Raw genomic sequence first — 14,506 nt, forward strand, 5'->3', positions numbered from 1 at the left:
TAGTATCGGCACTAGACACTAATTTAAGCAAGCATTAATACTGAAAAAAGTTTAATCTTGAGTTTCATCAGAACTAGTGTAAAACCACGTGATATAATGAACAAATACTATTGTTTTGCGTTGAAAATTACAATATTGTCTAAAACAGAGGTTTTAAAATCATCATTTGGGTGTCAAAATCTGTATCGAGTCTATTCTTTAGTATCGAAATCAAGTTTGAAATTGTAGTATCGTGATGGCACTATTGGAAGTCACTGTCTTACCCTGGCTCAAGGCACAATGGAGGCCGTGGTGACCAGACTGATATAACAAACACATCAATGTGGACTTGTCAGGCAACTTTAAACTCGGAGGATGGTGTTTGGGTTTGAAATGAATGTAGAAATGATTTGTGTGTGGCCTACCCTGTGCCAGTCTGCAGAAATGTGTGTGAATAAACAGGTTTTGTGATGTGCGAAGGTCATTATCAGTACAAGTTCAATCCCTGTGCTCTGTTTGCCTGCTCCCTCTGTCACACCAAGCACAAAACAGAAAGCAGCACTGTCTTTATCCACAGCATAGGATTCAAAGGGGAGAGAGCTATATATGTTTTGTGCAGTGTAAGATGTGATATTTTCATGGTTGGGTAGAGTAGCCAAAGATTTACTAATTTTTCTAGTAAGAGTACCATTACTTCAAAATCATATTACTCAAGGAGACAAAGTAAGAGTAACTTAAAGAGTAACTGTCAGGCGTACCATCTGATTTATAATTTAAGGTGAATGTAACATGAAGGAGGAATAATAAATAATGCACAAAATCTGGAATTTTCAAAGGATTGACACAAAAATGAGCCAAACTGAATCATATCTGATGGAGCAAGAAAAAAATGTTCAAATAATTTCATATTGTCAACATAAAGCTTTTGTCACTTTGTCATTTGTAGAACACACCCGAGAATAAAAACACCATAAACAAACAGATCTACAGCAAAATTGAAAACGATTATCTCCACATGTTATAGTTTAAAGTACAAAAGTTCAAAGTACCTAAAAAAACCCATAATATGTCTTCATTAACAGTGTAACAGAGTTGGAAGAGAAACAGGTTTATGTTTGTATGCTTTATGTTGATGATATTTAATAATTTGAACATTTCTTGCACCACATGTTCTGATATAATTTTCTTTTTTCAGATTTTTATGGTCTGTCCTTTGGAAATGCCAGATTTTGTTCATATTTACGATTTTGTCCTTCCAATTAAATGAACTTAATGTCCTTCCAATTAGATTAACTTAACGTCTTTCCATTTCAATTAACTTAACGCCCAGACGGTTTCTCTTACTTAAGTAGCAGCAGTAGTAGTTTCCTCAAATACTTTTTTTTTTAAAAACTCTTTCTTACTCTAATTTCTTGGACCACTAACTGAGTGACTGCATGATTATGTCCTTAACACTTTAATCAAAAATTACACTTGAGACCTCTTCACGATCATCAGATTTTTATCTTTCCTGCTGTTACTTTTCACACATCTCATTCTTATAGTTTTTGCACTATAAAATTAAAATATAACACATGTTTTCCATTGACTTCAATTATAAGGGGCCCCACCCTACTGGATACCTTGCTCTACACTTCTGCAGTATGTATAATTAACCACAAGATGGAGCCAATGTGTCTCTTAATAACACTTCTACTTAAAGCTATTTTTAACCGAAAGCCTTTAAGTTTTTCACTGTACAGTAATCAATATCGACACTTAACTCTTTAGTGCCCTTAATCTTTCACTGTTTAACCTTTTTAACTGTTGAAACCGTAACACCTCATACTTGAACACAGACTTTTGCCTCAGTCACAGCTGACACTGTACGAGGAGATGACACCAAACTCTACTTCTACTTGCCTGATAAGATTTCAGAGTACACTTTTTGGCTTGTCTGTGCACTTCTGTAAGAGAGTAGAAAACAGCTCATAGCAGTGTACCTGGCTTACACCATATCTTCATTGCTAACAAGACTCCCCTTAGCGCACTATCAGACAACACCATTTGTCTCTTCATGTTTATCTTAAGGAGAGCACAAAACCACTGCACTCTAGTACGGCTCATTTGTCATTTTTATGTTATTACACAGGAGCCTGATTCAGAACCTGGACCATTCCAACTCCTCGGTGTGTGGAGAGGCTGCCGGTAAGGCCTATCCTCAGGCTCCACTCTGTTGAGTCTTCATTAGGACACAATCACAGCCGCTCTCTGCCGCTACTGTACAAAGATGATTTTCACATAATTGACCAGGAGGCTGCTGGGAGGTTTGGTGCCCTGCTTCAAAGGGCCATCCCACTTACCACAGGCTAATCAGCACATTATTCTCTGGACTCCCACGCCTCAGCTTTAGTGTCGATAAGGCTGCTCCTCTCATGTTACTGGGGCACGTCTTTTCATCTTTTCACGGATATATCTAACAATTTAATATGCAATCTGTAGTAATATACACAAGCATTTCAACTCACTAGAGATGATCATTTTATCTACTTTTGCAATCTGCTGTAGACTCAAAACGGTTTGCTGCAGCACAACCCATTGAAAATGCCAACCCAAATGCTATGTTAATATTTTATAAAAATTATATTTATTTTTCACAAAGAACGCTTCCAGACTCACCTTTGCTCTTTCAGAGGTCAACGTTTAACCTTTAAGTACAGTACAATCATTTCGATTAAAGCCATATTCATCCTGAGCCACAGTTTGTGTGACGTCTTGATGAATGTTGTATAGTTCTTTATATGCTTTACAATAGTAACACAAGTTGTCTTTCCTCAGCCCTGAAGCTGCGTAAAACCTCCCCCAAGGAGGTGCTTGTTCCCAGAAACACCACGGTGTTCCTGCCATGCCCGGTGCGCTCCTTCCACGCCACGTACCGCTGGGAGAGGGACAACTGCGTGCTCAACTACCCCTGCCTGTTCTCTGGGGACTTCTGTGTGCTGGGCCCGGCCGTAGACACCCCGCTGAAGGAGGGGGTATTCCGTTGCATGGCCTCTGAGGACGGCTTCAAAGTGGAGGTCATCTCCTTCAGGCTGGTCAACCAGGGCCCTCTGCTGGCCGCCTCTGTGCTCTGCTCCCTGGGCCTGTCACTGCTGCTGGCTGCGGCCACTCTATGGCTCCATTAACTGCAGCAAGTGTTAACGCTAACCCTCTCCTGAGGCTCCCACTGAAGAGCAACCAGGGAGCCACTGTACGGATAGGTTTACACAGCATTTAATACATGGTCAGTACAACACACCATTCTCCCAGTTAGCTGTCAAGTCTTTTAACATTAGAAATGAAATATTCAGATGTGCTCTGAAGCCATAGTTAAATGCTTTGGAAACCTGTCTTCTAACTCAAAAGATGCATATCTGTGAGTTGGGCAAAATGCGCCAATACCAGGCCGTTCTTTGTACCATTTTTACTTGTTTTCCAAATGATTGTGCTTATTTGTGAATATGTAAACCTTTAAAAGCGCTATCCATCTCCTCCTCCATGTTGTTCTCTTTGGGTATGGTATTCTAATGTCTGGTATTGAGATTCAAAGCCTTAAACTGGGGACTCCACTCCTAAGCACAATGAGCAGCGGGGCCGATGCTGCCGACCCGGTGGACTTGGTGCTATCTTTAGTGCGTCTGAGTCCTCCTCGCGCTGGGCTCCTCCTCAGACAGGCCTTCTCACATGTTGGATCAGACGTATCCTTACGCCTTGTTCACAGCTTAGTTTGGTGTCTTTTTCCTTTTACATGCATCCATCCTGCCCCAGAGCAGTACAACTAAACACCCGCTCTTATGAACTTAGAGCCCCCGCAGATCATCAAAGAGAACACAGGAAAGCTAACACTACATTGTCTGACAGCATCAACAATCTGAGCTATAATTGGGTTGGTAGTTTTAAAATAGTGTAATAATAGTAATGCAGTTTTCTCTGTTTGATCCCACCCACTTCTCCTATTGGTCAGCCTCTGAGTGAGTGACAGGTCATTTTAACCAATTACAGCGAAGTGAGTGAAGCTAAAAGCAATATTAAGATTCCAAGTGTACATTAACGGTTAAACTTAACATTTTAAACTACTGTGAAGTGTTTTTGAGTTGAAAAGCACTATATAAAACGAATCATTATTATTACTGTTACAAAGGTTAGGTTTATGTGTATACCTGAAATGATCGGAAATGCTGAATCGCTCTAGTGTAAACTTGTCATTTGAAAGTGGCCGTTAGCATTAGCACGAGGGCTACATTTGTCACATGTAATGGATCCAGCTGGAGCGGTGGTGCTACCAAACAGCCTCGTCAATCAGAGTACAAGAGCCAATTTGTGTGGAGTGGCAGCCCATCCCAAAGCACTGCTCGCACTAATCTCAGCCATATGCTAATGGGAGCAGTGAATGGGGCTTCAGATGCAGCTCTGACAAAACAAACTTGAGAGCATAGACTACATAAACTTATAGCATAGACATATATATATAAATGGACATAGCTAACCCGCTAGCCGCTGCATTCCAAATAGGAAGCGATCGTGGGCGTGATTCGGCTCCATCAACTCTGGCTCCAATTCACTTTCTATTTAAAACCCATCGCCCCTCGCTCTATAACTGCTGCTGTCAGGCTCGTCTTTGGTCTCTACATGACCCTGGTGTTTTTATGTCACAATTTTGTCCTTAAATCACGATACGAACATTAACAACCTTCTTTCCCCGTGGTTGGTCCCACTAACGTTAGCAACAGGTCTTCAACAGCCTCACTCCTAATTGGCTCTTCGGTTGCTATGATACTCGCAGTTGGATTTCCAAATATGGCTCTTGGCTGCAAAGTAACTGCTATAACTGCGAGCCTCGATTGGCTTAATTTGGCTGGAGTCAAACGCTGTGGGTGATGTCACACTCACTTAGTCCAGTTCTTTATACAGTCTATGCCTGAGAGTAATATAAGGCATTTTAAAGGGGACATAGAACCATGCTTTGACGTTGTCCTCTCATCAAAAACGTACCTGGAGTTGCATTTTGCTTAATTCATGCTTTAATTCATTCTTTATATGAGATCCGCTTTCTCTGAGCCTCAGAAATCACACGTTACAATTTTACCCAGATTGTTACATAAAAGATCAAAAACACAGAAATCTACACAGTTTTAAGTCCATAAACATCACTGGATTAATTTTGAGCATTTCCACGGCCAAATCTAATATCTAGACTTTTTCCTTTTAAAGTTTTCCAAAAAATAGGCATTATTTTGCATCCAATGCAATAAGGGCCACAAAAATGCATACGTCAACTTTATGTTAGCATGTTTTTTAACATTCGAAAACACTTTGAAAATCAAATATTACTACTTAAACTAACATCGAAACTAGATACTCATTTCAGCGGGTATTCATACTAGATGAGTCACATTCACAGGACAAAAATGAACCTTTCCTGATTAGCTTTAGAATGATCTTGAGCTCTATCAGAACAAGTATAAGACGACAAAGACAAGTATGGACCCTACCTGGACGATTGAGGGATTACACAGATATAAGACGACATGGGAATATAAAAGAAAGTACTGTGATTTTATGTTAAAAACTCACATTCTATTGTCTAAAGAAAGTGTGTTATCAGAGTCTGTATTGAGTATCAAGTCTATTGCTTAGTATCAAACACTACTGCACCTGTGACCTCCTTGCTGTGAGGCGAGAGTGCTAACCAGAAAAGTACAGTTTGAAGTTTATCCCATTAGAATCCATTATCTCTACGCAACATCTGTTTCATATTTGGCCAAACCGCAGCCGTGTGTCAGAAGGCAACAGCACAGACAAGATGTGAACAAGGTGTTTCGCTCTGCTGGTTTTAATCATCAGCATTTCATAAAAGCAAAACCATTGGGAGAGAGGAATAAGGCTTGTGATGTGTACGTCCAGTTAGAATTGTGTTTTACCGCTAATGCTAATGCTAATCTCTACCATTGCTGCCTATGTGCCGGTTGTCCTGATGGTCTGGGTTTTTTAGCCATAGTTAGAACATGATGTGTATGGGTATCTTTTTCATACATGTATAATATGCTGTGATTCCCAAAGCTCCACAGATCTCTGAAAGCAGCAGCCATAACGCCAACTGTATCCAAGGAGACATAGTATGCAAAATCGACTCTAAAAATATATAACCGCAAACCAGGCTAACCTTCATTAGACAAATTTGATTAATCCACAAGGAATATTACTGGAACTCTTAAAATAGCTGTCTTAAAGGGCCAGGACCAGATTTTCAACGTTTAAAATTGAGATGTTAGCCCCGCAGACTTAGCTCCCTCTTTCGCTCACCTGATGTTGAACCATGACAGAGAAACAATCGTCTGGGATAGTCACATTAGTCTCATTAAACAACATCTCTGATTGGACAAACTTGTCTGTCCCTGGCAGTTGCTTCCTGCTGGTTCTCATCCATAAAACGCCCTCTAAAATGTATTGGTAATATTCAGTCTCTGTTTTGATTTGTTTTGTTTTTGCTCAGAAGATACAATGCGGCGAGGAAAAAATAAGTGAAGTACACGCCCTTTAATAACATGTAATTTATAAGCTTTCAGTCAAAAGCTCCTTGTATAATCCTTATCTTTTTTCTCTTTCTGTAATACCTCTTCTTGCATACATACGATAAACCATTTTACAAAGAAATACCAATGCAAAGGTGAAACAGTATTTAAACAGCGTGACTAATTCATAATATGTCTCCTTTAAAGTCAATGTGTAGTGTCAGAGGTGATTTTTGCCAGAACTAAACCAAACCCCATGAATCCTGATGTGTAGAGGAAAAGCAATTGTGGTGTGATGAATTATGCAGCAGATTAGCTTGGTCTCCAGGGTTTTGCAAATTAGCATTCAGCGGCGCTATGTACAGCTAGCCGCTCCGATCCTTTCGCTCTGGAAAATATGTCATTAATAGCTAATTAGACAATGGAGCTGTCTCATTATGCACCTTATTAGCCAGTGTAATTTACAAGTTTTGGACGCTAGCACCTAACACTGTAGCCCCCAAGACGCTAGCCCCGAAGATGCTAGCCTGAGGGGGTGAATTGTCGCTGCTAAAGGTGCTATGTGCAGTTTGATTACAATAATTCTATCACTATAGCAACCCAGCAGCCAGCTCGTTCACGCTGTTCAGCTCCATGTGTGCTGGTACCTGCAAAACATTCAAAGGCATCGAGTTGAATTAAAACATTATTTTCATTGTAATTAATCATTTCAAACAATCACTTTTGTTCACTTCTGCTGATTCCTGCCCATGCGCTGTCTGTTCCACATCAGCTGCACATCAGCGGAGCATCGGCCAGTGAGAGGGCTTGAGGGGCAGTGATGCTGTTTTTTCCAACCTGGAATTTTTCAGTGACCTGCCCTGTGTTCATTACAAACAGCTACGCATTTAAATAACTAAACTTTTTTAAGTACGTTTCATTCAGTCCGAAACAGCCAGAAAGTAAACTGATGACAAAATTTAGTTTGGGCGGCCCACGAGTACGGGTCTGGAGATGAAGACCAGGCACTGGGGCAGCTGCAGGCCCCTCTTCTGCAGCTGCAGGAGCGATTTGTCCCCAGTGCTCTCTATGATTCCTCCCGTCCTATCTGTGCTTTGTTTTATCATGAAGCGATAAAGTGATGTCTTTGAAATAACCTCTGCAGACATTTCAGCGCATCAGTGATGTTAAGTTTCCGCACTAAACAACTAGATGCTTTCCGTGGTGCTTTGAACATAAAAGCTCCTGTGTTTACCACCTACACAAAGAGCTTTATTGTGAAAGGGTTGGACAGAAGGCAAGGCTCTAACTCAAGTCTAACGTGCATAACGTCACACCCAAAGATTTCGCAGAAAATTTGTTAGCTTAAAGGGGAAGTCACAGTGGGCAGTAAAAGTATCAGCTCATCAGTACAGATATAGATTCATAAAAACAAGTAGAAATATCATGGCCTTTTTGTGTATAAAACTATACATAGCACCTTTAAGAGTTCTGTGAGCTTTGCATTGCACTAACGCGGACTACAAACTGTGCCAAAAGAAAAAAATATTTGATAGAAAAATACTTTGTTGAGCCATTTCATCTGCAATGCTTAAAGCCTCAAAGTCACTTCACATTTTGACAACCTGAGCTGCAGCCATGAGAACCACCTCAAAGGGCACTGTGCCAAGTATACAGAGCTGTGACAAGCTAAGTGCTAGCATTAGCTCCAGCATGCCCAGAGGCCTTTTCCTGTTCAGATATTATTGTCTCTGTGCTGTGTGTGGTTTGTGGAGTTGTGATGTTAGGGCGCGCTCATTAACCTATGCTTTCTGGAGCTAATTACTCAAAACGCATCATTAACTGTTTCTAATTGAGGATGAGGCTGGACGAATGCAATTGTATTGTTTGTCTTCTAATGCAGCTATGACATTTTCCCTTAATGTATTTATTATTTTAACATTTGAAATGAAACATTCCAGATGCAGCCACTGCACATTACCTTTATTATGAAGTACTGAATAACATTTGCGTGTGGTTTACAAGCCCTGGTCTTGAATGAAAACACATTCTGCATGGCTAAATCATGTTTGTAGTGAATGCATTTACAACAACACCTTGAAAGACAATGCAAAGGTAAAATGTTTTGGTTTTTTGTGATGATGATAATTTTATTATCAATGGAGGCTGTTTTGCCACAGTCACGGTTCGCAACAACGTCACTTTTACACATTGTGGCTATATTCACATTATGAAAACCTTTATTGTATTTGTTTATTCATATTGAATTGTTGCTGTGGCAATTTAATGGCTTATATTACACTCAATTTAATATGTTGTTTCTCAGCTCAGACTCTGGGCATATTACTCTGTGGCTATAGGCACTATTAAACCAGTAGGCCTAAGTGTGTACACATTCATGAGGAGGTTAGCAGACAGTTAGTTGCTTCAACAAAAACACTGCCTCCTCCTAAATGAACTAACAAATGACATTATCCCTGAGGTTCTATTTAAGTTATCATCTTCTTATTTGGTTAAGGCTCTGAAATGGGCTACTGATCACTGCAAAAAATGCAAAAGTAGACATTAAAGTCACTGAATGGCACATACACACACACACACACACAGTTAACATGTACTGGTTGTGTGTTAGGGAGATTTTTGTTCATTTTTGTCTTTGTTGATGTTACAATTGCAATTATTCACAATGCCTGTTCACTGTATTCTCAAAAAAAATAAAAATAAAAAAATGGCCACATTGCATAGAGGTCATCCTATTTTGGCTTTTAATATTGCTCATGTTCCAAACTCAACTCTTTAGCACGGCCAGATATTATCCTAGTATATTTATGTATGTATTATTTTAACTTTGTTTTAGTTCTGATTTCACTTCATGTAACTGAGGAAACAAACAGATTTCTTTTGAATGTTAAGTCCTGACCAATAGCTCCCGTCAGTCTCAGCTGTACATGTAGAAGGCTCTGGGTCCCTCTTGTTTAACCAGACCTGAGCTCCATCTGCTCCCTTCACTCCTGGTGAGGACTCACTCTACACCACTGGATCTGCTGCCGTCCGCTCCGAGTGAAGACGCGTGCTTGTTTTTTGCCCTGGGGTTTTGTGTTGAGTACTGTAAAACTATGTGTGTCTTCTTGATATATCCCGTTTGAACATACCAAACTATTATTGAAAAGAGATTTATATTGGTGCCATCTCATCACAAGTATTTTTAAATAACAGATTATCTATAGTACAATAGATATTCATGTAACAACTCCATTTATGACATGTGTTTCCCTGAACATGTGCAGTGAAATTAATAAAATATATGATAGAAAAGAGTGTGTGTGTCTTTGTGCAGTGGTCCAAAGTTATTCCTCACTTACTTTATACAATCCAAACATTCTAATTATTCACCTTGATGAGTTTGCAAGAGCTTTTCACAAGTTAATAGAGTTTTAAGGAAATGAATGCTATTTATCAGTCTCAGCACTGGTATATGTTTATATATATTGAAAAAGCTGGAGGGGTTTCTAAAAATTATTAGATTATATTGAAAATATAACAGATGACAATAGGTAAAATGACTTGTTAGTGATCCAAATGATTTGGATCTGTTCATTTCAAAGAGCCGGTCAAAAGACTCTCTTTAACTATTTATTTATGACAGAAGCAAACCTGAGAACTCATTTTAGCTACAACCTAATCACAGAGAAATGGCCAGATGTGTTTAAAATGGTTCAACCTGAAAGTGGGAGTGTCTTTACCCTTTGGAATTATGAAAATATAAATAAAATGTTGCACTACAATAATAACTTTTATTTTTAACGAATTGTTATTATGATGGAAAATATGCTTTTTGTGCACAAAGCTCTCACTTGTGTTGCCTGATCTGCTTCTGCGCTGATTCTTGTGTCGGTTGAGTGTTAATCAGTATAAAAATGGATCAAAATTGGAAAGAAAAAGATTTGGTTCTTTTAAAAAATAAGATCAAGTTCCAGCCGTTCCCGTTCAGGAACCATTCAAAAGTGTCACATGACTTACTCTTGCCCCCCTCTGGGAGGATGACATCAGCACATCAAAGCTTTAATGCACATTTGGACAGCATTGTAGTGGCTAAGATTATGGGTGCATGTTCCACAATATATCACAATCAAATGGAAACTGCAATTTGAGTTGTTGCAGTTATCAAATAGCAGAGGTTCCTCTGCAAATAAAAAAAAAAAATCCTGTATTTTTATAGAGAAGTGTTGTTGTACCTGTCGTTTCATCTCTACAAACGTGTTCTGAAATTCAAGGGATGGTTGTTGCCTAATATTTAGTTTATGAATCTTCAAGTCAAATCGTTCCATCTTCGCTCAAATGTGAATGCTCCTGGAGTTGTTTACAGTGTGCAATCTGAACAGGCTTTTAAATATAGATCTAATCGCAACTGCAATACTTGTCAGATACTTTTTTTTCAAACTCAGTGCTGTGTTGTGTTACTACTGTCTTCATTAAAATGAATATGTATCCAGTTACTCTTTTAAGTTTGATTAATGATAAAAGCCAAAAGTAAAATCTGTTAACTGGACAAAAAAAGTGAAGACATTTTGTTGCTCATCCAAGCTGCTTCTTCAGTTCTGGTCAGATTGCTCCTGGACACTGCCTTGTATCTGTCTGAACGGAGGAGCTAACTACACTGAAACTGTAAACAGCTATAGTTTACAATTTCTGTATGTATGCTACATCTATTGAGCTACACTGAGTGTGCACTGTGCCTGAGTCATAATTAACATATTCATTAAACTTTTAACAGGTGCTTTCACACCTAATTGGTTTCTGGCTAGCTCTATTGCTCTCTTTGTGTCCTTTGTTGGCTTTGGGTCTAAGGATGGAGTTATAGATGGGGAAAGGTGTTTTCTAAGGCCCCCATTCCTGTTCAAGGAAGGGTTGTCTTTCCTAACAAAAATTGCCTCTTTAACTCCCCTCTCAAACCACGTGTTTTCTCTGGTTCAGATCTGTACCTCACTCTCTTCAGAGGAGTGGTTAGTGGCTTTGAAATGGAGATGTACGGTGCACATTTTTGATTCATGAGTAAGAACAATAAACGGAGCAGCTCTTATCCTCCCTCTTATATATTAACAAAGTACACAATGCACTCTTTTATCATCAAATGGAACACTAGTGTCTTTTCCCTTTCATGTAGTGTTTGTATGAATATTTAACACTTCGTCTGTATCCAGGTTCCCACATATTAGGGCATGACTTCTTGCTTCCCTGCCTGATCCGTCTCTATGGGCTCATTAGACAGGCTCGCCAGATTTGTCGCCATTGAAATTCCCTCTGAACTCTGTCTGACTTTTACTTGAAGTGCCCATCTCCCCGGTTGCGACCGATAGTTCAAACGCCGGAGCGAAGTATAAAACCACATCTGCTTATATCCTGTATCAAAGCATGGGTGAGTCTAAATAGTCTGACGGGATACTTCAGCTAATAGGGCTAAATGGAGCTGTTACTAACTTCTTGTCTAACCAATTCATAACTGGGTGATAAACAGAAAATATTTATTTAAGTATATACATTTTTTCATGAAATTTGAACCAGACTAAACCCCTCCGACCACCAACACTCACTCATCACATTCATATAGGCAACGTGGGTGTAAAGTCTCGCCTAAGAACACACTGAACACAAAATAAAACTGGAACGAAGTAAGTACAGAGTAGTGGGCGTGTGCCGGTGGTGGTGAAAAAACGCTATGAGCTGAAAAAGTGTTGGAAAAATTGTAACCAGCAACCATGTGTTTTGCCCAAGGACACAAAGACACAAAGGTCCACGCTGCTCTAACCACAAGCCACTGCCACGCCACATGATGACCAACACAGTGATGTATGCAGTAGTAAACATAGCACCTCATTATTCCAATTAGTCAGTCACTCAGTCAATACCACTCACTGAATTTCACAATATGAGTCATTTGAAAGTAAAAACAGTAAAGCAGAGTAAGGAGTCGTGCTCAGTAGCCTCGTATAAAAGTGTTCTCCAAAGCGTCCAGTTTACATGTTCCACACGTATACAGTACAGGGAAACAGTGAGAACATGAGTGGACTTTGAGTAGGGTTAGGGTGCAGTGGGCGAGCATGTTTTGATGTTTCCTGTGAAGGCGTCTGAGTAGTCCTGCTGTGCCTTATAATTAGTAGTTTGAAACCATAAAAATAGCATCAATGACGTCCATATTCCAATGAGTAATCAAGAGGAAAAGCAGAGAGACGTGACTAATCCAGGAGAACTTTATTGGCACAGAATCGTGTGCAAAACAACTAAAAGATGCCATTCTGGTCTCCTGCGTCACCCCCACATGAATCTGCCATATAATTTAATGCAATTACAGAGCATTTTGCAACAAGTATTGTCAAATGAAGGTTTTTGTTTAGTGCGACCACTGCCCTGCCAACTGCAAAATCCTGTTTACACATTTACAGCCTTTAAAGCTGCACATTGTAGCTTTATTTCTAAATGGTAAGCCTGAAATTAAAAATGTTAAGAGAGGCATTTTTAAAGCTATTGTCAAATAAATAAAGCCACTTTGCCTTTGTTCCTTATTTGGCCAGACCTGCCTGTGTGTAATATTTATTCATGAGACACTAACCTCCTCTGGTTACATAATTGCATAAATGTAGTTTTAAGTGCTCAAGGAGCGGCCGTGTACTGCAAAGAATGCAACTATCAGGTTCACACTGGGCCAACTGGACTATTCTCGAAACTATTACACCAGCCTGACAACGTGAAAACATGTAGACCTGGTTTAGGACAGTTTGGACCTAGAATAGTCCTGTTGACCTGATTTAGATCTGGCAACACTCAAAAGGCCAAATATTTTATGGGTGGTACTTGGTGTGATAAGTTTGAGAAACCCACTCACAGACAGTACAGTGAGGAATACAAGGGTTTTTTTCAGACAGATGTGCATCCTCATTCCTTCAAAGCACAATAACATATAATGAGTATAAGTTAAAAATGTCTAAAACACAGCATTCTACATTTATACTTTGTTCTTGTTGAGAAGTAGAGCCGTCTCCTCCTGAGCTCTGCACTGGCACAGTGATTAGCGTATGTGGCTCGCAGCAGAAGGTGATTACAGTGTAGGGCCATCCGCACTTTAACTCTACAAACAACAGACTGCGCTCACACAAAGATTTGTCACAATTTCTTGGACCACTGAAGCAACAAACAAACAAATGGAAAAAGTGGTTTCCAGCCGCAGGCCCAGGAAAGACAAAGACAGTATTGATGTCTGTTGCCAAGTATCTGGAGTTATATTCACTACTGGCTGAAAAAAGTACTTTATGTAGTATCCTAAAGTGAAACTAAACATTAAACTACATTTTTGCTGCTAAACTGTGTATATGTAAACTGTGTCTTAACAGCACTGTCTGCATCGCCCCTAGAGCTGTTTTGATTATTTTAGTGCCAATTAAGCTTTGTGGTGTAAAATAAAATAAAAATGGAAGTCTCCTGGCTCCAGTGACCTCTAAAATCTCAAGTACTTGGTAACATCACACAGGACTGCCCTAATTACAGCCAGGTGTTTCTGATTACAAACACCTTTTGGATACATGTTCGACCAAACACACTGTTCCACGTATGTTTAGACTCCGCCCCTCCTCCCCCTCACTCTCTTCTTTAATCCTCCAGGCACTGCCCAGTTTAGCAGCTCTGAAATAATGTTGTTTAGGGCGGAGTTTAGGTGTTTAGTCCCACATTAAATATTTCAGACAAAGTAGTTATCTCCGCCTCTTCTCTAAAGGTACACTATGTAGCTTTTCTGTCAGAGGGTGCGTAGGCAGCATGTCTCAAGCAGGTGCGTTACTGACACTTGATACTGAATAAATACAAGATAGATGTCTCATCACTTGTTGTTGAACATTTACGGCAAAAAATAACATCACCACGGAGACCAGCAGGAAAGAAAAGTTACATAATGAAACTTAAGTAAACCTTTCAAATCAGAAACCATAATGTGCTGTGGGTTGCCTGATACGACGTGCCCTATCAACGGC

The 14,506-nt window shown here is 39.7% G+C and overlaps 1 protein-coding gene across 1 annotated transcript in view; it reads left to right on the forward strand.

The window, feature by feature from the left end:
* Window positions 1-3,244, forward strand: part of si:ch211-113g11.6 (uncharacterized protein LOC559008 homolog) — a 104,897-nt gene extending 101,653 nt beyond the window's left edge. The window contains exons 13-14 of the mRNA XM_033981010.2: window positions 2,111-2,166; window positions 2,797-3,244. Coding sequence (XP_033836901.2) covers window positions 2,111-2,166; window positions 2,797-3,143 — 403 coding nt within the window. The 3' untranslated portion in view covers window positions 3,144-3,244. The remainder of the gene's footprint in view (window positions 1-2,110; window positions 2,167-2,796) is intronic.
* The last annotated feature ends 11,262 nt before the right edge of the window (window positions 3,245-14,506 follow it).

The sequence above is a fragment of the Periophthalmus magnuspinnatus genome, chromosome 16, assembly GCF_009829125.3.
Source record: "Periophthalmus magnuspinnatus isolate fPerMag1 chromosome 16, fPerMag1.2.pri, whole genome shotgun sequence".
Lineage (NCBI taxonomy): Eukaryota > Metazoa > Chordata > Actinopteri > Gobiiformes > Gobiidae > Periophthalmus > Periophthalmus magnuspinnatus.